This window comes from Procambarus clarkii, chromosome 66 (genome assembly GCF_040958095.1).
Source record: "Procambarus clarkii isolate CNS0578487 chromosome 66, FALCON_Pclarkii_2.0, whole genome shotgun sequence".
NCBI classification, from domain to species: Eukaryota; Metazoa; Arthropoda; class Malacostraca; order Decapoda; family Cambaridae; genus Procambarus; species Procambarus clarkii.
In genome coordinates this window covers 23421846-23448834 of record NC_091215.1, presented here as the reverse complement: position 1 = coordinate 23448834, position 26989 = coordinate 23421846, and the positions used below count along the sequence as shown (strand labels likewise).

Genomic DNA, 26989 nt, shown 5'->3' with positions numbered 1-26989 from the left:
AAGGAACCAGAGTGTACGAAGTAGTTGTTTACCTCAGGGACGTACGAATCGACGGACCTCGGCAGGGTGCGCTCAGACGGGCTGTGTAAACCAGAGCAAAGTTGCCACCAGTAAACCCAGCAACCTACCTCTTCAGGAAGGGGTAAACCGCAGAGGGAGTAGGAGTGGACTTCATGATGCAGGTGGCTGTTGTGGGAAGCAAGGTGGTGGCGTTGGGGTGTGGGACGAGGTCGTGGTACCCTGTGGCCCAAGCAACGGCAGCCTTAGCCGGACTCCAGACTGTCAGGTAATAATTCACTGTCAGGGGAGGGACGGGGACAGGAAGCCTGTGTGTGTGTGTGTGTTTATATATATATACACCTCTAGTTTAAGCCTGTATCGAGTTGTTCTTACTTCCCCAAAGTTTAATAAGTGACACTAGCCAGGATGCAATTTTCACAGCGGATTCCTAACTCTTTTACGTTATGTTAATTTAAGGGAGGGCTAAGTTTACCTTGCTGTGAGAGTAGATCACTGATGTTGGGTTTACCTTGATGTGAGAGTAGATCAGTAATGTTGGGTTTACCTTGCTGAGAGTAGATCACTGATGTTGGGTTTACCTTGCTGAGAGTAGATCACTGATGTTGGGTTTACCTTACTGTGAGAGTAGATCACTGATGTTGGGTTTACCATGCTTTGACTGTATCGCTGATGTTAGGAATGGTAGACTAATCAATGCACATCACAACTACCAAATTAACATCATTACCTTGCAGCATATTGATGAAGAAAAGGACCTTGGAGTCAAGTCCATCATTCACCGAAAGTTGCACAGCAAGTGGGAAGGGGAAGGGAACTATCAGGGGAAAGTGTAAAACAAGTGGGAGCGGCAGTAAAAAAGCTAGCCAAACCCTAGGCATAATCAAGCGTTCCTTTGACTTTACGGAAAACAAAGTAGCTATTCACTTGTATAAATTTTTAGTGCCAGCCATGAAAAATAATAATCCAAATTCATTTGCATTATTTTGATCAATCATGGAGACGTCATCTTCAGAAAGATATAGCCTCTTTGGGGAAAGTTCAATATTGGGCAACAAAAATAATTCTAGAACTGATCAACTCTGATTCCAGGAACGGTTGAGAGCCACTGGACTAACACCACTGCAAACCAGGCATGACAGGCTGAATCTCACTGAAACTTTTTGACATACCAAACAGTTTGGAGGATGTTGATCCAAACATTTTCTTCAAAAAGTCAGATGTAACACAAACAAGGAGCAATGGTTTCAAGCTCAGCAAGCCACAATGTACCTAAATGATAAGATATCAGTCTTTTTAAAATTTCTCATGATAGTTGTTTCATGTTTCAGATGGAGAAAACCAAGATGGCTTCCTCCAGCCAAGAGCAAAATGTTCAAGGTTCCTCCACGTGTAACTGTTCCTGAGGAGGAAGAAATCGAGATGAAACGCTTATACAACATATACCGAACTCAAGTTAAGGCAGTCAGGTACTGTAGTGCTTATTTATTTATTTATTTATTTTGTAATCTATTTATGTATCACTAGTTATATAATGTATTGAAATTAACAGAAAAATGACAATGAGGAATTATTTTTCTTATAAATACAGTGGCACCTCGACATACGATTGCCCCTACTTACGATAATTTCGAGTTATGATGTAAATTTCATCGAAAAATGCGACTCGACATCCGATGGTGTCGTCGACTTCCAATATTTGTTGGTACACGTTCGGGTCGACTGAGCACGTGGTTCCCAGTCACGCGGCCGACCTGCCTCAGTTTACTACAGCTGCCTGCTTAGTGACGATCGTGCCTTTAAGAAATTACACTTTTGTGGTGATTTTTTGCATTTTGAACATAAAAGTAATTATTATATAACACGCCATGAGTCCCAGGGAAGTCAGTGGTAAGGCTCAACATATGAAAACCCATGTAAGGATGACCATAGAGCAGAAACAGGAGTACAGAATGTCTCTGCCTCAACAATTAAGAAAATGTGTGCAGCATGGGAAGAATTGCAAACCTTTGCTGAAACGACTCGCCCAAATCAAGCTGCAGTAGGTCGTTGCCTTAACCTATTCAATGACACTGTGATGCATCATTACAGCCAAATGTTAAAATGAGGGGAAAAACAAATGTCTCTTGACAAATTTGTAGTGAGACAAGCAAGCAGTGAACCACAACCAGGTCCTAGTGGTAATCAGGCAAAACGTAGGAGAGAGAGTACCCCAGAGAAAACATCACTGCCTGATGTGATAATGGAAGGGGACTCCCCTTCCAAACTGTAACAACTCTCCTCCTCCCCCCTCATCACCATCTTCCATATGCCATCAAGAGCCCTCCATAAAGGTAAGAGAAACTTTGGTACTGTATTGTAGTTAGAAAAAAAACATTGTATTCAGTATAAAATGTATTTGTATGTTAATATTTTGGAGGGTGGGGAACGGATTAATTCAATTCCCTTTAATTCTTATGGGAAAAATCCCTTCGACTTACGATATTTCGACTTACGATCCGTCTCTGGGAACGGATTAGCATCATAAGTCGAGGCCCCATTGTACCTATATCAAGAAGTGAGCAACCATAACATTGAAGTGTCTGTCTGCCAGCAGGTAGCATCCTAGGTATGTAGGGTCTTGGGCAAAGGCCATCCTTATTTGTCTGGTGTCATCAGAGTTCCAGGAACCCTTGCATTACTCCCTTTTTATGCCAAATTGTGTTGGTTGTCACTGGAACTTTAGTTCTGTGAGGGACCATTGCTTTGTTTCATTTGCTTTTTATGGTTGTGCTTCGTATCACCCACATTACATGTTCCTTGGCTTGTATTTTGCTCTGGCCGTCCGCCAGGTCTGCCAGGGTTCTCTTCCCCTGGTGGCTGGCTGGCATTTTCCTTACATCACAAGATATCTGCTCTGAGAAGGTTGGGTTCCTCCTCTGTGCATCGGCTCCTCTTGAGCAGCCTTGCTTCTGGTTTATGTGTGGGACTTGGTCTCCACTGTCAGGCCTCTTGATGGGAGTTGACATAACCCACTGTATGCTTGTGTTAATATTTCTCCTGGTCCTGATTTGTGTGTATTTTGATTCCTTGTACTTGGTTTGTGGTAAATGATTTGTCCTTATCTGTGGCATGTATGCCTTCCCTCGCTAGGTAATGATCCTAGTTTGATGTTCTGTTTGCCAACAGTGCATTTCCAGTGCCTGGCGTACCAGCTCATCTGTATAATGGTCCGGCAACCAGTATTGTTTGTGTCCAGGTGGTTTTGTTTACAGTACTGTACATAGATTTTGCTGTATGCCCTTTCTGATTTTTATGGTCTTAGGTTCTTAAATTTTGTTAAGTATGTGGATTAAGAATACAAATAAATTATAAACATTAATTATAAGTGAAAATTAAGTACCTTTACCTGAATAATACTAAAGGAGCTTTATTGCAGTGATATTAGAATAAAGGAAAGCAATATATTTTGTTTTGTATGTAATGTAGTTAAATTTGCAAGAAAAAATAACATACTGTGCAGTATACACATAGTTTTATATAATTACCTAAGTGTAGTTACAGGATGAGAGCTACGCTCGTGGTGTCCCGTCTCCCCAGCACTCTTTGTCATATAATGCTTTGAAATTACTGACGGTTTTGGCCTCCACCACCGTCTCACTTAACTTGTTCCAACCGTCTACCACTCTATTTATAAAAGTGAATTTTCGTATATTTCTCCGGCAGCTTTGTTTCGTTAGTTTAAATCTATGACCTCTTGTTCTTGAAGTTCCGGGTCTCAGGAATTCTTCCCTATCAATTTTATCGATTCCTGTTACTATTTTGAACGTAGTGATCATATCACCTCTTTTTCTTCTACCTTCTAGTTTTTGCATATTTAATGCCTCTAACCTCTCCTCGTAGTTCTTGTCCTTCAGTTCTGGGAGCCACTTAGTGGCATGTCATTGCACCTTTTCCAGTTGATGTGCTTCTTAAGATATGGGCACCATACAACCGCTGCATATTCCAACTTTGGTCTAATAAAAGTCGTGAACAATTTCTTTAGTATTTCTCCATCCATGTATTTAAAAGCAATTCTGAGGTTAGAAAGTGTAGCATAGGCTCCTCGCACAATGTTCTTAATGTGGTCCTCAGGTGACAGTTTTCTATCTAGAACCACCCCTAGATCCCTTTCTTTGTCAGAATTCTTTAAAGATTTCTCACATAATTTATAGGTTGTGTGGAATCTATGTTCTCCAATTCCACAACATGGCATTTATTCACATTAAATTCCGTTTGCCAAGTGTTGCTCCATATTCTTTTGTCCAGGTCTTCTTGAAGGGCATGACAATCATCTAGGTTTCTTATCTTCCCTATTATCTTAGCATCATCAGCAAACATGTTCATGTAATTCTGTATTCCCACTGGTAGATCATTTATGTAGACAATGAACATTACCGGTGCAAGAACTGAACCCTGTGGTACTCCACTCGTAACATTCCTCCAATCCGATACCTTGCCTCTGATTACGGCCCTCATTTTTCTGTCAGTTGGGAAATTTTTCATCCATGTTAGTAGCTTACCTGTCACTCCTCCAATATGTTCCAGTTTCCAGAACAACCTCTTATGGGGAATTCTGTCGAAAGCCTTTTTTAGGTCCAGATAGATGCAGTCAACCTAACCATCTCTTTCCTGTAAAATCTCTGTGGCTCGATCATAAAAACTGAGCAAGTTCATTACACAGAATCTTCCAGATCGAAAACCATACTGTCTGTCTGATATTATATCGTTTTCCTCCAGGTGTTCTACCCATTTAGTTTTAATTATTTTTTCCAATATTTTGACTATTACACTTGTCAATGATACAGGTCTATAATTAAGGGGGTCTTCCCTGTTTCCACTTTTGTAGATTGGAACTATGTTAGCCTTTTTCCACACATCAGCTACAACTCCTGTACACAGGGATGCCTGAAAAATCAGTTTAAGTGGAATGCTGAGCTCGGGAGCACATTCTCTCAGAACCCATGGTGAAACTCCATCTGGACCAACTGCTTTGTTCTTACTTAGCTCCTGGAGCATTTTTTCCACTTCATCTCTAGACACCTCTATGTGCTCTATGTTGTTCCCTGGAATTCTTATTGTGTCTGGTTCCCTAAAGATTTCATTTTGTACAAACACACTTTGGAACTTTTCGTTTAGTGTTTCACACTTTTCCTTTTCATTTTCCATGAATCTATTTCCCATTTTCAACCTCTGAATATTATTCTTTATCTGCAATTTGTTGTTTATGAATTTATAGAATAGACCTGGTTCTGTTTTACATTTGTCTGCAATCTCTCTTTCAAAATCTCAATCAATCAATCTTTCAATCTCTCTTTCTTTCTGCCTCTCTCCTCACTGCCGTGTAGTTGTTTCTTGCATCTTTGTATCGCTGGTATGTTTGGGGGTTTGGCCTCTTCCTGTATTGATTCCATTTTTGTGTCTTTTGGTCTCTGGCCCTCTCTTAATTTCTATTGAACCAATCCTGTTTCCTAGTTCTGCATCTCTGTTTTGGTATAAATTTTTTGTGCCTTTTATCATATATTTCACAAAACTTGACATACATCTCATTCACTTCCTTCTCTAGCATCAAGCCTGTCCAATTATACTCACCAAAAAAATTTCTAAGGTAGCCATAATGTCCTCTCCTGAAGTCAGGTTTTTCAACTGCTTCAACCTCCTTATTTTCTTCCAGATTATAACGCATTGCATACTTTATTCCCAAAAAGACATGGTCACTTTTACCCAAGGGAGGAAGGTACTGAATGTCAAATATCTCTTCCTCCTTCCTGGTAAATATCAAATCTAGCATGGAGGGAACGTCCCCTTCCCTCATCCTCGTAGCTTGTTTAACATGTTGATACAAGAATGTTTCCAGGATGAGGTCTACAAATCTACAGGTCCAAAAATCTTCTGTTTAGCTTCATATGCTTCCCAGTCTATGGATTTCAAGTTGAAGTCACCGACTATCGACAGTCGTGATCTATCGTTATCCGCTCTCGCTATAATCCCTCTCATTATTGTTATAAGACCTTCGTGTTTACTATCTAGCTCCTCTTTTGACCATGTGCTGCTTGGCGGTGGACTACATGCATTTATGATCATTAGTTTATCATACTCATGGCAGCTCTCTAGTGCTATTATGTCAACTTCTTGTGGATTGGCAGTCATTATTTCTTTCACCTTTAGGTGTTCTTTTACCCGCACAGCAACGCCACCACCTTTCCTAATTTTTCTGTCCCGTCTCCAAATTGAGTAGCCCCTTGGGAATATGACCTCATTTAAAATAACATCTTCAAGTTTTGTCTCCATGAGTGTAACAATGTCTGCAGCTGCATTACATCACTTAACTCCAGTATCTTTGATCTCACTCCATCTATGTTGGTGTATGCAATCTTCAGGAACTTGTTCCCCCTCTCCTTATTCTTCACTCCCCTTCTCTCTATTGATTTTGTTGGTTTGCCTTTATGTACCACTTTACTGGTGTGCCTACCCCTATCACTTTGTAGAAAAAAGAATTGATTTCTTCTTCATTCCTGTTCTCATTTAAACTTTTTGCCTCGGCGAGGTTCAGTTTCAGCTTCTCTCTGTCTTCTTTTGAAAGATCTCGTTTTAACGACCACACTTTCCCATCCTTATCACTTTGTAATTTTCTGGCATTCCTGAGTACTTTTTCCAATTGTTTGGCACCGTTTAGGGTGATCCTCAAAGGAGGATCTTTCCCTTTTACGTATTTGCCTATTCTCCTGTAGTCGCACACATTCTCTATGGTAGTAAGACCTTCTACGAGGCCAACAATTTTATCTACTACTTTCGCTTCTTCTACAGCTCTTTCTGACCTAGATGTTATCTCCTTTTCTTTGCAACCAAAAATTATCAGGGATTTGCTCTGATCAACTGTGTTTTGCACCAACTTCGGGTTAGATGCCAATTCCTTTCTCACTTCCAGCCTAATATTTGTTTTATCTTGGTTGCTGCAGTGTTTGGCTTCCTTTACTGCTTCTTCAATTTTTTCCTTCTTTTTGGCCACTTGTGCATAGGTGAGTTGCATATCTTTCTTGCACTGTTAACTTCCTGTGTAACTTCCTCCATCTGTGCTGACAAAAGCTGTTTCTCCTGTTGAATTTCCTTACCTAACCTATTGTAGTCATTTATGTTTAAATTTACTTTAACTTCTTCCAAAGCTATTTTTAAGAGTTTATTTTCTTCTTCCATGACTTTGCAATTTGTTTCCAATTGATTTTTATCCTTGCATAAGTCTTTCACTATATCCTCAAGACATAAAACTTTGCTATTTAAATGGTCATTACTTTCTTACTAATTATTTCTACATGAGAGTTCACTATAGTATCTAATTTTACCAACTTGTTATGTAGACTTCTAATATCAATGCTTTCTTCATTGAATCCCGCAAAAACAAGCTCTGTTTTGTTTTTCCTCTTGCCGGCCGCCATCTTGAATGTTCTTCTCTGCACTGGAAACACTAGGGCAACTTTTTCTCATTTGATTTTTCACTTCCCTTAGCACATTCCTGTTATCTCACCTATTTTTCAAAAGCACTATACCTTTATGTTCTCTGGGACACCACTCACTATCATCAACCTGTACTACAATACTTAGGATTGTTGAAATATGCTGGAGCTCCTCTGATGCAAGTGTTGACCTTAGGGGTGTCACCTTTTTCTCTGCATATGGGTGCCTATCTGTGCTTTCTTAGTTTGATAACATATACTTGGTCATAACTCTGAGCTGATTCTTAACATTTTGGATTTTATCTATTCACAAACATGTACATCTTAGAAGCAATTATACAGTTTAAAATAGTAACTCATTAACTAAAATATGGATTACTCCATCAGGCGACACCTGAGGGACCAGTTTCTTCGCACATCGGACACATCGGAAATGGCCGTGAAACAGAGTGCAGAAGAAGAGGCCGAACATCAGTACCTCATGGAATACAACCATCAAGAGAATTTAAGAGTGGCAGCATTAAGAGAGGAAAGGTTAGTATTTGTTAGTAAATAACAGCATGGCTATTACTGATAATTATGAAACGTTAAAGCAAATGTTGGCATTACTCGTGTATTGGCTTTTGATTGCAGATTTTTATCATTTGTATGTATATAAAAGTTCATAATATTTACCTGAATTTAGCCAAGTGCCACTATCTCTAAGGCAGCGGTTGCCAAACGGTGGTCCACGGACCACCAATGGCCTGCAAGACAATTTTATTTGTGTATTGTATGTAACGTGTGTATTTTCTTTAACTGTTATATTTAATGGCATCAAATATCTTGCATTAACAACTATAATTTCTTATTTGGTGGACCGTGGTATTCATGTTAGTGGTCAGCGGGATTTAAAATTATGAATTTAGTGATCCTTGAGCTCCGAAAGGATGGTGACCTCTGCTTTAAGAGATACAAATCACATAATACACAATACAGTCCACAAATGGATTTTAAAACTTACCTAACTTTCCCTAACATAACCTAAGCCAAACCAACCTAAACTAATCTAACCGAACCTAACAGCCTAGCCTAATACATCAAAACCTAGGGATACATATGGTTTTATAAAAAACAAGCTTTTTCGAACTGTCTTGGTTGTGCTTTGACCATACCCTCCATCTTAAGTGGCCTCACTGTGGACAGGAAGCCAGTAGTTTGTCAAAGGTCCATCCCTATTATTTCTGAGGAGTTTTCCCCAGTTAAATTTTATTCAACAGTAGTTGTGTCTCGACATTTATAGTAACACTTCACTGGTCTTGAGGTAAGCAGGACTTGGAAAGACTAGAAGGTAAAAAAATACTGCTGCGGGGAAAGTTTATTGAAAATCTTAGAAAAGAGTTAACAAATTAGCATGGAATCTTTTTAAGACAAATTTTTAGCTCACTATATCTTCAAAGAATATAGTTCAAGTTCATGAACAAACTCTCTTTTCCAAAATCCTCATCAGTATGATGCATGTAAGGAAATGTTTCTCTCTGGGATGTGTATAGTAGCTTGCCACAACTTATGGGACTGATGTAGTATTAATTTATGAGATACAATAGCCTACACTGCTATTGGCTACAACTACCATTTCAAAGATTTAGTTTTTACCTCAAAGGTGGTGTGAGAATCATTGATCAACTCACAACTGAGGAAAGCCACACACAAACAGTGAAGGAGCACTAGTAAACATAACACACCCAAAAAATGTTTGGACAATTCTAACATAACACATTAAAAAAATAAATTGCTGTCAATCGTCTGCTCACTTGACATCTCTCAAACATTTCTTGGGAGTACGGTTTTCTAACACACTTTCATTGTTATGGGTGGTTTTCCTTGAGAGTTGATCTATGATGCTCTCTCTCCCTGTTCCTTCAAGAAGCCAAGACGGAATCATTGGAATAGTACTTTAAGTCACCATGCATAGATAATTGGATATAAATTGGAGCTACCTCATTGGGGCCAATAGGCCTTCTGCAGTTTCCTTAATTCTTATGTTTTAATAATCACACGAGCCTGGTGTGTTGAAGGTGGCCATACTGCATCATTCCCATAATCTTAAGGGGCTTTGCTTAGAAATAATAATAAATAATATAATAAATAAAATAAGAAATAATAACCTTATGCGGATGATGAGTCACAATAACATGGCTGAAGATATGTTGACCAAACCACACACCAGAAGGTGAAGAGACAACTATATTTCGTCTCTTCATCTTCTAATGTGTGGTTTGGTCAACATAATGACCCTGTAGTTTTGCCTGCAAAGAAGTGAGTTTACAAAATATATACATTTAAGCAACGATTTGGGAGAAACAGGCAAAAAAAGGCAAGAAGACACTCAACCCACAAATCTGAAAAATGAAGAACGTACGATGTTTTGGTTCATCCAGAACCATTATCAAGTCGTGTAAATCCTGGACAACTGATAATGGTCCAGGATGGATCAAAACATCACTAATTCTTCATTTTCAGATTTGTGGGTTGGGTGATTTAAATCAAGAATCTTCAGCTACATTATTGTGACTCATCATCTGAAGTGGCAAGAAAAAAGAAAAAGAATAGGAGAGCATTAATCATTGAGAGAACTATGTTGAGATTGAGAAATTGGAACAGACCACCGTATGGCATACTAAGAGTTTACCCGAAGAGGAAGAAACTACTAAATGCTTTCATAAAATAAAGGAGGTTATTTTCAATTACAGTACTTTTGTTCCAAAATATGATTGAAATATAGGGATTTGGTCATGCTTTTATGGTACTGTATTTTAACACTTTGGCTGCCCATCCCATCAAATGAAGGAGTAGCTAAATACTGAATGCTTAGACTGCGCATACCATCACATGAAGTACAGTATTAGGGAACTGCATAAGATCGTCTTGCTCATACATGGGCTCTCGCAGTTACTTCCTCAGACCTCCAGTAAGAATCCCCCATTTTGAAAGAAAAAAATCCTGAGTCCCTCACCAGCACTGGTTCCCAAACTGGGGGCCATAGACCCCTTAGGGGGGTCATTTTGTAATATTTAGGGGCCATGAGTTGAGCCAGTGTAAATTTTATGCTACCAGAGGATACCAAAGGGGACATTTTACCGAATGTAGGGGGACCCTTAATAAGGACACTATGAAAAAGGAGTAATGATCATAAAGAGTTTAGGAGCCACTGTTCTAGAGCCTTAGTAAAAAAAAAATGAGGACCATACCTGGTAACATCACCCTCCAGTATCGGAACGACAGGGTGGCCATGCCAGCAGCCACTGAACTTTTAACAACAGCAATTAAGTAATTACCATTATATATTTCAGGAGAAATGGGTGTGCTGTATCAAATTATAAGATTTAGGTTTGTATATAGGCTTATATATATATAATAATATAATATAATACTGTATTCTAGTATGAATAAATACATTAGTACAGTGGTACCTCAGATTACGAGCATCCCTCTTTACGAGTTTTTTGGATTACGAGCAAGATTTGCTCGGAAAATTTACATCAGAATATGAGCGTTGCCTCAGAATACGAGGGTGTTGATATGCGTACAGGCTGACGTAGCACGTGGTGGCATGGCGATTGCCACTTGGTTTACCAGTGCCTCACACCCAGTGACTATCTCGCCTCAATTCTCCACAAGGATTTACAGTGTTTTGTTGGATATTTGGCCATTTGAGCATAAAAGTTGTTGTTATGTATCTTGCAATGGGTCCCAAGAAAGCCAGTGGTAAGGTTCAACCTAAGAAAATAGTTGAGTAGAGGCAGTAGAGGATGTCCCTTCCTCATTAAGAAAATGTGTGAAGTATGGGAAGAACTGCAAAGTTTTGTTGAAAAAACTCACCCAGATAAAGCTGTAGCAGGCCGTTGCACTGACCTTTTAAATGACAATGTGATGTCTTACTACAGACAAGTGTTAAAATGTAGGGCAACACAAGTGTCTTTAGACAGATTCTTAGTAAGACAAGCAAGCAGTGAGCCACAAGCAGGTCCTAGTGGTATGCAGGCAAAACATGCCAGAGAGTGTATCCCAGAAAAGTCACCACTGCCTGATGTTATAATGGAAGGGGACTCCCCTTCCAAACAGTAACACCTCTCCTTCCCCCTCCTCACCATCTTCCATACACCAACAGCAGTCATCAGCAAGGGTAAGTAATAACTTGAACATACTTTTGTAGTGTAGATTTAGATGAATTAGGTATAAAATTTAGTTTGAAGTGAGGTTTTCGGGTAGTCAGGAACGGATTAATTCATTTCCCATTATTTCTTATGGGGAAATTAGCTTCGGTTTGAGTTTTCGGATTACGAGCTGTCTCCAGGAACGGATTAAACTCTTAAACCAAGGTACCCCTGTATATATAAATACGTGTTTATATTTATATACATATATCTGTACATACTTATATTTTCAAAGTTATACCTAATGAACCTCATCTCTGACACATCAGTACAGCTTGTTAGAACCAAAAAACCATATAAATAGTGAGAAACAATGAAAATAAATTGACAAAGTTATTCCTTTGTGGCACCTATTCTCATTTCTGTGGAAAAAATGCAACTACTCCTGGCCACTACAGCTTAACCACAAGAGGTAGAGACGTTTTATTTTGATTTGTGTGCTTCCTGGAGGCTATCTTGAGTATCTTGAGATGATTTCGGGGCTTTTTAGTGTCCCCGCGGCCCGGTCCTCGACCAGGCCTCCACCCCCAGGAAGCAGCCCGTGACAGCTGACTAACACCCAGGTACCTATTTTACTGCTAGGTAACAGGGGCATAGGGTGAAAGAAACTCTGCCCATTGTTTCTCGCCGGCACCCGGGATCGAACCCGGGACCACAGGATCACAAGTCCAGTGTGCTGTCCGCTCGGCCGACTGGCTCCTGGCTAATTAACAATGTCAAAAGAAAAGATAATTACAGGATTATATTCAGACCAATTTATTTTTTGCACAGTACGGGGGATGTCAGCTGTTAGGTGTGCAGCCCATGGGTTAATATTTATGAATAATATCTTGTTTTTCATGCTGCATGTACTGTTTTCAGGGTTAAAATGGAGTTTGAAGCAGATTTGGCTCGGATTGAAGTTTCTAGAGAGAAACTAGCAAAGAAAACTCTGGAGGCTGAGGAAGAAGCACTACGGATTATTACTGAGACGCAGGTATGAGTTTCCTAAAGATTTTCTGAAATCATATACCATAAGTGGATTTCTCTGCCGGTTTAATTTGTCTTTTTCAAAGATATACACAGGGGTTTCGGTGTATCTATTAACCCTTTCACTGCTAATAAACCAAATTTAGACACCCCCACTCCTGAGGACTGACAGAACTTATTATTTTGTATATATACCTGTACATGTACTGAACGCTGTGCGTGTAATTACCTAAGTGTAGTTACAGGATGAGAGCTATGCTCGTAGTGTTCTGTCTTTCAGGTGCAGTGCTCTTTGTCATAATGCTTTAAAACTACTAATGATTTTGGCCTCCACGACCTCACTTATCTTGTTCCACTATCTACCACTCTGTTTGGAAAGGAGAAAGTTCTAATATTTTTCTGGCACCTTTGTTTCTGTAGCTTGAATCTACAACCACTTGTACTAGAAGTTGCAGGTTTCAAGAATTCCTTTTTGTCAATTTTGTCGATTCATGTTACTGTTTTGTATGTAGTGATCATATCGTCTCTTTTTTTTCTGGGGGGGAGGGGAGGGGGGGAGGAGCTATCCAGGGGGGCTCCCCTGGATAGCTCCGGGGAGCCCCTTCGGCTCCCCGGAGCTATCCAGGCCGATATGAATATCCCAATCTTTGGCACCAGTTGATGTGGGTGGAATTATAGACCTACCTGGGACCACGAGCCAGAACCTGGCCACTCTCAGAGAGGCACGAGGAGTAATGGCCTATAGAAATGCGCATGTGATTTGGAGCATTCTATATCTGCCATGGACCGGGACAGGCACCCAGAAAGGTAAGCGTGCCAAAACAAGCCCCTATTCTGGTTAAAAACAACGAAAATAGACAAATGAGTGGCCAGAACTCTCCAAATGAAAACTAGCAAACAAGCATGACGTCACATGAGCCACGCCGCACATCTGTGCAGCTCCTCCCTCCCCGGGAGGGGGGAAGGGGAAGCCATAGACTTCCTTGCCGGCAATCCACACCGCAGTTCTTTGGCTGGTGTGATACGGCATGGTCATGTGGCTCCAGCTTCAGACTTTTGTGTTTGTTGTGCTGTCCTCTGGTTCAGTACTGCTCTTACATTGGCGGCGCTGCCTCAACCTTTACACTACGCCTCATCTTCTCCTACTGTTCACGCAACTCTGGACAAAATCCACTAGCGATGCTCCCGAATTATTACACAGCTCAGCTGAATTGTGACACGATAGTGTCTATGCTCTACAGGTGAGAGTATATGGTCTGGTGATGCTGTCAGCTAGGTGCTGGTTCTCAGTTTTTGGATGAGTGTTTGGTGTTCCTTGTAGTGTGTTGATTGGCCATTTTGCGTGCATCTTAACGTGACCTTTATGTGCTTATATCTATGCTGTCTGGACACTCCTTCCTTGACCATGGTTCAGTGCCTGGCTGTACTCTTATATATATACTGTAGACACGCGATTATCCAGAATCTGACAATCTGGAAAATCCCCTTATCTGGCTAAAATCGTGGCCGGATAAAGTTATCTCACTATCCGGCCAAAATGTCCATGAGAGCCAGAAAAGCAGGTGTTTGGCCAGATAAGAAAGCCAGGCGGCGGGCCATACTGTATTAATCCCGTATGGCTGTGGCTCGAGGCGCATGGTGTAGGAGGGGGTGGGGTGGGTGGGTGATGTCGGGAGAGAGGGGAGCATTGGGAGGGACCACCTAGGGGGATAACGGTCAGGAAGGAAGGGAGAGAGTGAGAAGGAGGGAGTGAGTCGGGGAGGGCAGGAATGGAGGGAGTGAGTCGGGGAGGGCAGGAATGGAGGGAGTGAGTCGGGGAGGGCAGGAATGGAGGGAGTGAGTCGGGGAGGGCAGGAACGGAGGGAGTGAGTCGGGGAGGGCAGGAACGGAGGGAGTGAGTCGGGGAGGGCAGGAACGGAGGGAGTGAGTCGGGGAGGGCAGGAACGGAGGGAGTGAGTCGGGGAGGGCAGGAACGGAGGGAGTGAGTCAGGCAGGAAGGAAGGAAGGGAAGGAGGGAGTGAGTCGGGGAGGGAAGGAAAGAGGGAGTGAGTCAGGCAGAAAGAGGGAGAACTGTTGTGTTTTTGTGACTCGCTTAAGCCTAACGAAGGAAGGTTGCATTGGAGGTGTTGCAAGAATTATATTGTTTTCTTATTGCTGTGGAGAGCTAGTTACGAATATTAATTAAATAACACACCGTAATACTGTAGTTGAACAGTACAGTACAGTATTTGGTTTCCTATTTATTCATTTAAATATTTACAAGAAAATAAAAAGGGATTTAACAAAACTTAAGGCACATATGTTAAGTCATCGTACAGCGTGTCAACACCCACGTATCGACACACGTGGAGGGAAGATGGAAAGGCCAGCGTGAGGTGTGGGGAGGGGGTGACCAGGCAGGAGATCACACGTGTGATCTGTCTCTGTCCAGTCTCGCCCACCCACCCACCCACTTGTTCACCCAGCTGCCCGCATGCCCACCGGCCCACTTGCCTGCATGCCCACCGGCCCACTTGCCTGCATGCCCACCGGCCCACTTGCCTGCATGCCCACCGGCCCACTTGCCTGCATGCCCACCGGCCCACTTGCCTGCATGCCCACCGGCCCACTTGCCTGCATGCCCACCGGCCCACTTGCCTGCATGCCCACCGGCCCACTTGCCTGCATGCCCACCGGCCCACTTGCCTGCATGCCCACCGGCCCACTTGCCTGCATGCCCACCGGCCCACTTGCCTGCATGCCCACCGGCCCACTTGCCTGCATGCCCACCGGCCCACTTGCCTGCATGCCCACCGGCCCACTTGCCTGCATGCCCACCTACCCACTTGCCTGCATGCCCACCTACCCACCTTCCTGTTCGCCCACCCACCTTCCTGTTCGCCCACCCACCTTCCTGTTCGCCCACCCACCTTCCTGTTTGCCCACCCACCCACCTTTCTGTTCGCCCACCCACCCACCTTTCTGTTCGCCCACCCACCCACCTTTCTGTTCGCCCACCCACCCACCTTCCTGTTCGCCCACCCACCCACCTTCCTGTTCGCCCACCCACCTTCCTGTTCGCCCACCCACCTTCCTGTTCGCCCACCCACCTTCCTGTTCGCCCACCCACCTTCCTGTTCGCCCACCCACCTTCCTGTTCGCCCACCCACCTTCCTGTTCGCCCACCCACCTACCTGCTCGCCCACCCACCCACTTGTTAACTCGCTCCCCACCTGCCTGCACGCCCACTTAGCCACTTGCCAATCCACCCACCCACCCTGTTCACCCACCTGCTTGTTCACCCACCCACCCACTTGCCTGCTCGAACCTGTTCACCCACCAAGCCTATCTGCCTGCCAGCCACCCATCCAAAACCCACCTATCCCTGCCAGCCACCCATCCAAAACCCACCTATCCCTGCCTGCCTGCCCATCCACTTTCCCTGCCCACCTACCAGCTAGGCAGCTAACCACCCCCCCAAGCCCCACACTAATTAGTGTGTATCAATTCAAATCATGAGTGGTATAAAAATTGTTGGAAATGGTCCCGTTTGGACTCAAGAGGTAAAAAAGTACCCTGATCCGGAAAACGTGATTATCCGGCTGGGGGTCCTTCCCATATAGTCCGGATAATCGAGTGGAGACAGTACATTGGACTGTGTGTATGTGTATACTTGATCATGTACATTCTGTTACCACTTGCTTCCTCGGTCTTATTCGTTCATCATCTTGATTATATTCTCTTGTCCCTAGCTACCAGTGCTTGGGCTATATTTAGGGTCTTTTCATTGCATGTTTCTGTATTTCCTACCTCTATACTACACATTGTTGTAATTACCTAAATAATTACCTAAGTGTAGTTACAGATGAGAGCTACGCTCATGGTGTCCCATCTTCCCAGTACTCTGTCATGTAACATTGTAAAATTACTGACGGTTTTGGCCTCCACCACCTTCTCACCTAACTTGTTCCAACCGTCTACCACTCTGTTTACAAAAGTGAATTTTCTTACTTTTCTCTGGCAGCTTTGTTTTGTTAGTTTAAATCTATGACCTCTTGTTCTTGAAGTTCCAGGTCTCTGGAATTCTTTCCTATCAATTTTATTGGTTCCTGTTACTATTTTGTACATAGTGATCATATCGCCTCTTTTTCTTCTATCTTTTAGTTTTTGCATATTTAATGCCTCTAACCTCTCCTCGTAGCTCTTGTCCTTCAGTTCTGGAACCACTTAGTGGCATGTATTTGCACCTTTTCCAGTTTGTTGATGTGCTTCTTAAGATATGGGGCACCATTCAACACTGCATATTCCAGTTTTGGTCTAACAAAAGTTGTGAAACTTGTTGTGTGTCTTAGCATGTGCTTATTGGCTATACTAGTGTTGGTGCTAGGTTGTACTGTGTGCATGTTCAGTTCCCTGCGATTGGACAGCCCCACTGTTCAGTTATAGAACTGAGTTCTTTCATCTTCTTGTATGTCACTACCAGCTTGTGTTGCAATATCTGCTGGTGGCTGTAGGTTCCAATCAGCCACTCCTGCCCCTACAGTTCCTTTTCGTTGAGACAGGAAGAGCTAGGATTACGGCCCTGGCTATGTCCTTTTCCTTGTTCCTTTGCTGGACAGTACATTTTTTATTTAGTGCGGTGCATGTCCTGGGTAGTTCTCCTCATCTGTTACTCTGCTGCACATGCGTCGTTCTGCCCTGCTGGAGCTGGTGTCGCTGCTCCTGCGGGTTGCGGTGTCGCTGCTCCTGCGGGTTGCGGTGTCGCTGCTCCTGCGGGTTGCGGTGTCGCTGCTCCTGCGGGTTGCGGTGTCGCTGTTTTTTGCTTCGTGTCTCACGTGTCGGCTCGTAGTGCTTGCTTCCTTGTTGGCCTCAGTAGTTTGCCTCGACGAAAACTACCTCATATCCAGAGGCAAACAAGGGCAACAAAAACCCCGGCTGACTCCAAGGGCTACCAAGTACCGAGCAGTAAAAGACACAGAAGAGGTAGGCCCCAAGGTGACTTGTGGAAGGTGGCCCCCAAGCCCCAAGGGCAGTACTTACAGGGTACCTAGGGAAGGAAACCCTAGGCACATGCAGTTCAAGTACCCTAGAATATTACTCTTGATCATGCAACACCTGTAGAGACAGACCACGCCATAAGGTACAGTAACTGAAATCAAAACAGGAGCCAGAGGCACATGACTCATCAGTATCACATCAGCCAAGAACTGGCGGTTGGATTGCTGGCGCGAGGGTCTGGGTCTCCCCCCTTTCCCCTCCCGGGGAGGGAGGGTGTTGCACAGACAGCGGCGTGGCAACATGATGACTTCTTGCTCGTTTGCTAATTTTCATTTGGGGAGTTCTGTCCACTTGTTTGTCTTTCAGTAGCAATATTTTCACCAGAATAGGGGTTAGTTTTGGGGCACCTATCTTTCTGGCTGCCAGACCCAGTTGATGGCAGACATAGAATGCTCCCAACCACACAGGGGGGGGTTTCTATAGGCCATTGCTCCTCATGTCTGAGGGAGCCAGATTCTGGCTCATGGTCCCCGATAGGCAAGAACTTCATGCACTTTGATGCCAAAAAAACTATTACATATCAGCCTGGATAGTTGCAGGTAGCCTCCGGGTCTCACCCAGAAAACGGCGTTTCATTACGTTCAACGCTGGTTTTTTTTTTTAGGTCCAGATGTACACAGTCAACTTGACTATCTTTTTCCTGGAAAATGTCTGTGGCTCTCATAAAAATGAAGATTTGTTACACAGGATCTTCCTTTTTGAAAGCCTTACTGTTTGTTATTGTATAATTTCTCTCCAGGTATTCTACCCATTTGGTTTTAAATATTTTTCATCAGCCACTTACTGTTGAAAAATATTTCATCACTATTTACCCACATACATCTCTATTTATATACAGTAATTCATTCGTCATGTCCCTCTTGAGGAAATACATATCTGTATCTTGGTACATTTTGAAGTTTGCTCATTTTCAGTAAGATTGCTTCTTTTGTAGCCTTATTCACGGATACTGTTTGTATCGGCCTATTTCTTTCTTTGCTGTAACATTCTACTGTATTCTGTACCCTTAGGGTCCCAGTAGTATAGTCGGCACTCTTTGATAATAAGTAGACTTTTCTTGTTGCCACATCCAGTAATTTTATGGGTCAGCCTGTACATCAAAGAAACACTCGTTTGTACTGAGCTGCTTAACACCACAAACGATATGGTGGAAGTGCTGATAATCAAAATAGAGATTCTAAATGTATTTATTGTCCATGTATATAAGTCACGAGAGGCAAATCTTCAGAAGTTTAAAGACCAACTAATGAAAATAGAACATTGCTTGGAAAACCTCACAAATCCAACCCCAAACATCATCCTGCTTGGGGACTTCAACTTACGGCACCTGAAATGGAAGCACCTAGCTTACACAGTTATATTAGAAAGAATACTGGGAAGTAGCCTAAATGAACAGTCACATGAAAATGACCTTCTACAGATGTGCGACAGATTTGCCTTAAACCAGCAAATTGTAGAACCAACTAGATAAGATAACACGCTGGACCTCATTTTCACTAATAATGATGAAATGATTAGGAACATAATGATTACAAATACCTGTTGCTCAGATCACAACTTCATTGAAGTTCTGACAAGCATGGGGAGTAGACTTGCACAACTAGTCCCGAGTCCGAGGGAAGGAGAATTCAGCAAATTTAATTTTAATAATAAACAGATTAACTGGGAGCAAATAAACCAAGACCTCACAGAAATAAACTGGGAAGAACAGCTAGAAAATGCAAACCTGAACCAGGTCCTGGAAAAAATAAACTCGGTAGCTGTAGAATATGCTCAAACTGCATACTCCTAAGAAAAAAGAGGAAGAGGAAGAAATGCAGACTGGAACGAGAATAGTGTTCCCTCTATAGGTGAAGAAAAGGAATCACATAACTTGAGTCACACCCTAACTCAAGAATGATGTAGAAGAGAAATAGAAATGATTGAACTAAAGCTACGTGAATCGTAAAAAATCCAAGAGAGACAAAGAGAGCAAAAGGCTATCAGTGAAATAGAGAGAAATCCAAAATATTTTTTATCCTATGTAAAATCAAGATAAAATAACTACATCTAGTATTGGGCCCCTGAAAAAGGGATAGGGAACTTTCACAGATGACAACAAAAAGACGAGCGAAATTCTGAGGAAACAATACGACACTGTTCTCAATGAGCCACTAAACACACTAAAGATTGATAATCCAAATGAATTTGTCATGGATGTGATGCCAACATCAAATCATATATCAGATGTCGCCCTATCTCCACTGGATTTTGAACAAGCCATAGACAGTATGTCTGTGCACTCTGCACTAGGCCCTAATTCTTGGAACTCCATATTCATCAAGAACTGTAAAAAAACACTGTCACAGGCTATTCACATTCTTTGGAGGCAAATCCTAGATACTGGCATTATCCCTGACATACTGAAAACAACAGAGATAGCACCACTCCATATAGGAGGAAATAAGGCAGAGGCAAACAATTACAGACCGATAGAACTAACATCACACATCATGCAAATCTTTAAAAAGAGTGCTAAGAAGTAAGATCACAAAATACTGTAGATAGAATCACAGCATCTCCATAACCCTGGACAACATGGCTTCAGAACAGGATGCTCTTGTCTATCACAGTTGCTGGAACACTTTGACATGGCCTTGGATGCCATGGAAGACAAGCCAAATGCTAATGTAATTTACACAGATTTCATAAAAGTCTTCGACAAATGTGACCATGGGCGCCTGATAGCCGAGTGGACAGCGCTTCAGATTCGTAGTCCTGAGGTTCCGGGTTTGATACCTGGTGGAGGCTGAGACAAATGGGCAAAATGTTTCTTTCACCCTGATGCCCCTGTTACCTAGCAGTAAATAGGTACCTCGGAGTTGGACAACTGCTACAGGCTGCTTCCTGAGAGCGTGTAAACAAAAAGGAGGCCTGGTCGAGGACTGGGCTGTGAGGACGCTAAGCCCCGAAATCATCTCAAGATAACCTCGGGATGGTGTTATTGCACACAAAATGCATTCAAAAGGAATTACCAGAAAAATAGGAGGATGGATGTACAATTTTCTGACTTACAGAACCCAATGTGTAATAATCAACAAAATAAAATCTGACCCATCAACCGTGAAGAGCTCAGTTCCCCAGGGTACTGTGCTTGCTCCAGTACTTTTTGTCATCCTCGTATCAGACATAGACAAGGATACAATCTATAGTACTGTATCATCCTTTGCAGATGGCACTAGGATTTTTATGAGTAGACAACATAGAGAACACAGCAAACCTCCAATCAGATGTAAATCAGGTCTTTCAATGGGCTACAGAAAATAATATGATATTTAATGAAGATAAGTTCCAGCTCCGGCACTACAGAAAAAAATAAAAATATAAAAACAGAACCCATGTACAAAACACAGTAAAATCATAACATAGAACGAAAAAGCAATGTAAAGGATTTTGGTGTACTCATGTCGGAAGACCTTACCTTTAAAGAGGACAGTAAAGTATCTGTCACAACTGCAAAAAAATGACAGGTTGGATAACAAGAACTTTTCAAACTAGAGATGCTATACCAACGATGATACTCTTCAAGACGCTAGTGCTCTTTAGAGTGGAATACAGTACTGTTACACAATGACAGCCCCTTTCAAAGCTAGAGAAATTGTTGATCTGGAGAACATGCAGAGATCCTTCACTGCTAGAATTCATTCAGTAAAACATCTAAACTACTAAACTATTGGGACTGACTAAAATGCCTAAATCTGTATTCTATTGAATGCAGGCGGGAGAGATACATATTAGTTTACACATGGAAAATAGTAAAGGGACTGGTTTCAAATCTGCACACAGAAATAACATCACATGAGACCAGAAGGCATGGCAGGATGTACAGAATACCCCCGTTGAAAAGCAGAGGTGCAGTAGGTACTCGGAGAGAGAACTCCATCAACATCAGAGGCCTGAGATTGTTCAACACGCTTCCTTTACACGTAAGCGGTATAACTGGCCGACCCTCTCAGTGTTCAAGAGAGAACTCGATAAACGCCTCCAAGGGATACCTGTTCAACCAGGCTGTGAGCAGCTGTGTCCAGCAGCCTGGTTGACCAGTCCAGCAATGAGGAGGCCTGGGTGAGGACCGGGCCGCGAGGGCACTAAGCCCCGAATCCATCACAAGGTAACCACAAGGTGAGTTCCATGTAGCTATGCCACTATGGAGTTTTATGTTCTCCCAGTCTCTTACATTCCTACATACAACAGAAACTGCCCTTTATATTATAGTAATACTTTAGTTGCCATGTTTCTGGATCTTGTCATTTCATGGAGCAGATATATCACTGCTACTATCTTTGATTTCCCATTCTTCTGGTGCCGCTGTATAGTTGCCGAGACCTTTACAGCTCAGGATTACCATCTCTCTGGAACTCCAGTCCTCTTTTTATCAACAGGGCCATTCCTCTTTCCCTTCTCTCTTACCTTACTATATGGGAGTCCTGAAGGAATACTACTTTAGTTATGACATGTGATAATTTAGTTTATAAGTGCAATTACATCTCTCATTTTTCATTGTCACCTTTTCCCAAGTTTACTTAATTTGTAATCCCATATATATATTTGTGTACATTTGATGCTCACTTTCTTCTGTCCATTCTCACTTACTCGGATTATACCATGGTGAGGTGACTGATCAGGGCTGGATATGAGTTAAGCAGAGGGGAGAGAATAGTTAGGCATGTAGATGGGAGTAAGTTGTCTTAGGGTGTGGAGGAAGTATTTTGGCGAGTTGGGCTGGATATGAAATTGTGGGTTTAGGGAGTGCAGGTTTAGTTTTTATTTTAAGTTACCTGGATGTTTAGGGAGTGAAGTTAGTATGTACCTGCTAAGTGGGCCAGAGAGGAAATGTCTTCTCTGGCCCCCTTATGGTCAGAGGGGGAGGGCCCACTATGGGTCAGGAGGTTGGGGTGATGTATAAGGGAGGCAGCTTCCTGGAAAGGGGGAAAGATGGGTGGTTTAGACTTCTGTTGCACTTCTCTTTGGAGGTTGATTTGCTGGTCAAGGGTTCCCTCAGTTTCCTCTCAAATTGTTGAGTTGGAGACTGATTTTCCCATTCCCTTCTCTCTTCCTGCACCTCTTACCATTTTTTGTCATGTCCCTCTTGAGGAAATACATGTCTATATCTTGGTACATTTTGAAGTTTGCTTATCTTCAGTAAGATTGCCTCTTTTGTAGCCTTCAAGGTTGGGCACTCTGTACTCTTTTAGAGTCCTGGTAGTACAGTCGGGTTCGTTCTCAACGCACAATCAAGAATTCCGGGTTCGAATCTCGGGCGGGGCAGAATTGGTTGGGCACATTTTCTTTCACCTAATGCCTCTGTTCACCTAGTAGCAAGTAGATACTCGGGAGTTAGCTTATTGTAGGGTTGCATCCTGAGTGAGATCAGTAACTTGACCCTGGGGAGAGGGGGGGACCTCGATAAAAGCCTAACGTGTATGAATGCACTCTAGCTTCTTGTTCCCGGAAACAGTAAATTATGAATTACAGTACTGTATTATAAAAGTCAAACAAAGACACCTTTTGGAGTTCAGTGAGTCCACTTGGAATTTTTTTAAACATAATCAGTTTAAACATTAAAAGTAGTGGTAGTGGCTTGAAATCAGCCTTGTGTGACCAAATGTTGGCAAAATGCAAGAACAGTTTCAGGTTTATGTTTAACACTGACATAATGGGTTTATTTTCTTTTGTAGAAAAGTGAACAAAGTCTGAATTTTTAAGCTGGCATTCCCAAAGGAAGAGCCGAATAAAGAAAATTTAAGTTACTGTGTAACAAGGGCATATATTTTTCAATTTGTTAAAGGCACTGGTAGGCCAGCGATTAGATCAGCATGCCGTATCCGACCTGTGGGCTAGATTCTTCCAACCCCTGTTCTAAAGTCACTATATAGTATTAATTTTTATTTTCTGTTCTTCTACCAATGCAGATGATGAGTCACAATAACATGACTGAAGATATGACGACCAAACCACACACAAGATGGAGAAACGGTGACATTTCAGTTTGTCGTGGACCATTATCAAGTACTGTACATAGTGTGAATGTTTACATTCACACGACTTGATAATGGTCCAGGATGGACCAAAGTGTAGTCATTTCTCCATCTTCTGATATGTGGTTTGATCATCATAGCATGTCTACCAGTGATTTCTTGTCTTTTTTTTTCCTCTTAGAATATTGTAAGATATGATCTTAGAATAGAATATTGTAAGATCTTAGAATAGAATTGTACGATATGATCACCTTTCTACCACTTAACACTTTCGCGCTTTCGATTAGAGATAACTCGTCACTGGTTTTTCTTACGATTCCGTATAACTGCCTACTTTTCTCGTCAATCGAAAAAATATTTCTATAAATTCCATTTTTTAACCGAAATGGATGGGGATACTCTTGTTTTGTAGAGAATTTATTTGCGAATTTTTTTGGTACCAGAATGAATATTATATCACATAAACTTCTATGAGTAAAAAAAAAAATACACAAAGTATGTTTGGGGGTGTGGCGAGCGTGTGGCAGTGGGTTCCCTTTAGCCGTTGATATATCCAACACGTGGGAAATATTTGTATGTTTTATGTATATGTCTGTGTAGGGAATTTTACTGCGATCACTGTCATGCAAATTATAAAATGTTTCAACAAGTATAAACATGACAAACATCAAACGAACGAAAACAATGCGTTCGTTTCATACTGAGCGACGTGGTTCTATATTTGGCGCTTCTCTTACACATGCTTTGTACAAATGTTATACAGTTCATCTTATAGAAAATTTTATTGCGAACACATTGGTATAAAAAAGAAATACGTACATAGAAAAGTAGGGTCAGGAAACGTATAAATGTATAAACTTTCCAAGCATGATTGTGTTTTCGCCAGTGCGCTCGCGGCTAACTACTCTCCACTTCACACACTCTTGCGGGTGGGCAATTACCTATATTAAACATCCATATGCATATGTCCGTGTAGAGAATTTTATTGCGATTCCAATGATACCAAAATTAGCGATGTAGGACAACTGTAGGCTTCGCAACCATTAAGAGAGTGGAAACATTTTGTTGCTGTTTGGCGCTCTCGGCGAGTGATCTGCATAGTTTTTTATTTGGTGTTGATACTCCTTATGCTTGGGCGGCATTTTATAGGTATGCTCTTATAGACAATTTCATTGCGAACACAGTGATACCAAATTTAAATACGTGCGCCTTCAATTATTGTCAGGACAGTCAAAAGAGTGTACACTTTTTCGGTCTTACCGCGTAGGCGCGCGAAGTGCCGAAAGCATCTGGGGTATTTTTTTTTTTGAGCGTCGAGAGCGCGAAAGTGTTAATCTTCTCTTACACTGGACTTTTCATTAGCCAAACCAGCAGGGAGAAACATATGTTGAATAATGATGAAAATTAGATATCTTTTGATAGTGCTATGTCTATAGTATAGGCTTTTATTTGGTACTGTGTAATATGTATTTTTTTCATTTTTAAAACAGGAGTTGGTGAAGACTTTCATCAAGCAGGAGGATTTGGAAAAAGCCATTGAAACTGCTTTGGCGAACCCAGTTGATTATAACTATGCCATTGACCAGGAGGGCCACATATTCCGTGGAAGCAAAACAAGACCTGGAGATATTGCTAAAGAAGACTGGGAAAAGCTTATAAGTGTGGCACAGTAATAACAAAGTTGGTTTTGTGTAGTGGGGACAGCACTATGTCCCCACTTGTGATATCAGCTTGAAATCACTTGTCGATACTTTGTGAAAGATGTACAGGATGAGGTGTATATGATCAACCACCATTGAAGGCTGTTAATCCTAATGGTAAATTGCCTTGTAACAGTGCTATGAACTAGTGTCCATCAGACTTTGTGTTGGATAACATTTATCACTTGCCATTTTAAAAGCTACAATGAAGTACCATAAATGTTCAAGTTATTCAATATATAAGACTTTAATATTCATCTGATGAAATTTGAAGCATAGTTCATGATAATGTTTTGTATAATATTTATATATTGTATAATTTTGTATATATGGTCTGGTCAACTCGCCTGTTAGACTGCTGCCCACAATTTGACACATGAATATTAATGTTTTGTATAATGGCTAAGTCAAGGTGTGCAATGTTTACATTTCGGTGTGCTTTAGACAATTAGTACTGTACTTTTATCTTTACCAGGAATAAATTGTATGAAAATTTTGCATTCTAAGGTAATGAATAATTATTTTTCTGATCTTGTTTACTCTACAAGAACACAAAGGAAATTGAGATTATACTGTACTTATTTTGAGAAACGGACAGCCAGGGGTAAAACCCAGGTAGGTACAACCCAACCTGGGTTTTACCCCTGGCTGTCCGCTTCTCAAAATAAGTACTGTACAGTATAATCTCTATTTCCTGTGTGCTCTTGTGGAGTAAACAAGATCAGAAAAAATAATTATTCATTACCTTAGAATACAATTTATTCCTGGTAAAGATAAAAGTACAGTACTAATTGTCTAAAGCACACCGAAATGTAAACATTGCACACCTTGACTTAGCCATTATACAAAACATTAATATTCATGTGTCAAATTGTGGGCAGCAGTCTAACAGGCGAGTTGACCAGACCATCAGCCAGGCCGTAGACCTGGCTGTATGGTCAAAGATCCTCGGAACCACCTCAAGGTAACCCAAAGGCAAGGATCTAAATCTAAGGCGAGTTGCACCTTCAGTGAAACTGGTAGGATTTTTCCTACATTTAAGTTAGTCTGCTGTAACCTCTTAATACGAACATGGGTACAATACCGAATAATTGTTCAAAGTTGTTTATATAAACGGACATAAAAAGCAGAGAATGTACATAATTTTAATTCTTTATAATAGGCAAACTTATTGAAGTCTATACTGTCTGTACCAATGTCTTGGTGGTACAGTAATGTACTTGGGTTCACTAAATTTGTGAGTTAATAGGCATATTAGGGCATTAAGGCATTTAAACATTGGCAGATATTTTTGTGCTGTTTGTATACAGTGTTCCTCAGTAGAGACGTGTTGAATAGGTAACTATGAATAATATGTTTCACTGATAAACAATAATTCAGTGGCAGTAGTTGTCCAATAAAAGATGAAAACTCTGTAGTTGCAACGTGCTACATATCCTTCCTGGCTTGGTGCCTTCTTTATCTAGTTACAAACTCCGTAGTCGCAAAATGGCTGTATTTTCCGACTACAGATTTTTCCGTAGTCGGAAAACCGGCTTCTTTTTCCGACTACGGATCTTCCGTAGTCGGAAAACAGGCTGCTT

The 26989-nt window shown here is 41.7% G+C and overlaps 1 protein-coding gene across 1 annotated transcript; it reads left to right on the top strand.

The window, feature by feature from the left end:
- Positions 1-26819, top strand: mRpS26 (mitochondrial ribosomal protein S26). Its single transcript, XM_069309861.1, has 5 exons — positions 1-286; positions 1350-1487; positions 7875-8021; positions 12545-12659; positions 25197-26819. The coding sequence occupies exons 1-5, from the start codon at positions 174-176 to the stop codon at positions 25377-25379; spliced, it is 696 nt and encodes a 231-aa protein (XP_069165962.1). The 5' UTR covers positions 1-173; the 3' UTR covers positions 25380-26819.
- Positions 26820-26989: the final 170 nt, after the last annotated feature.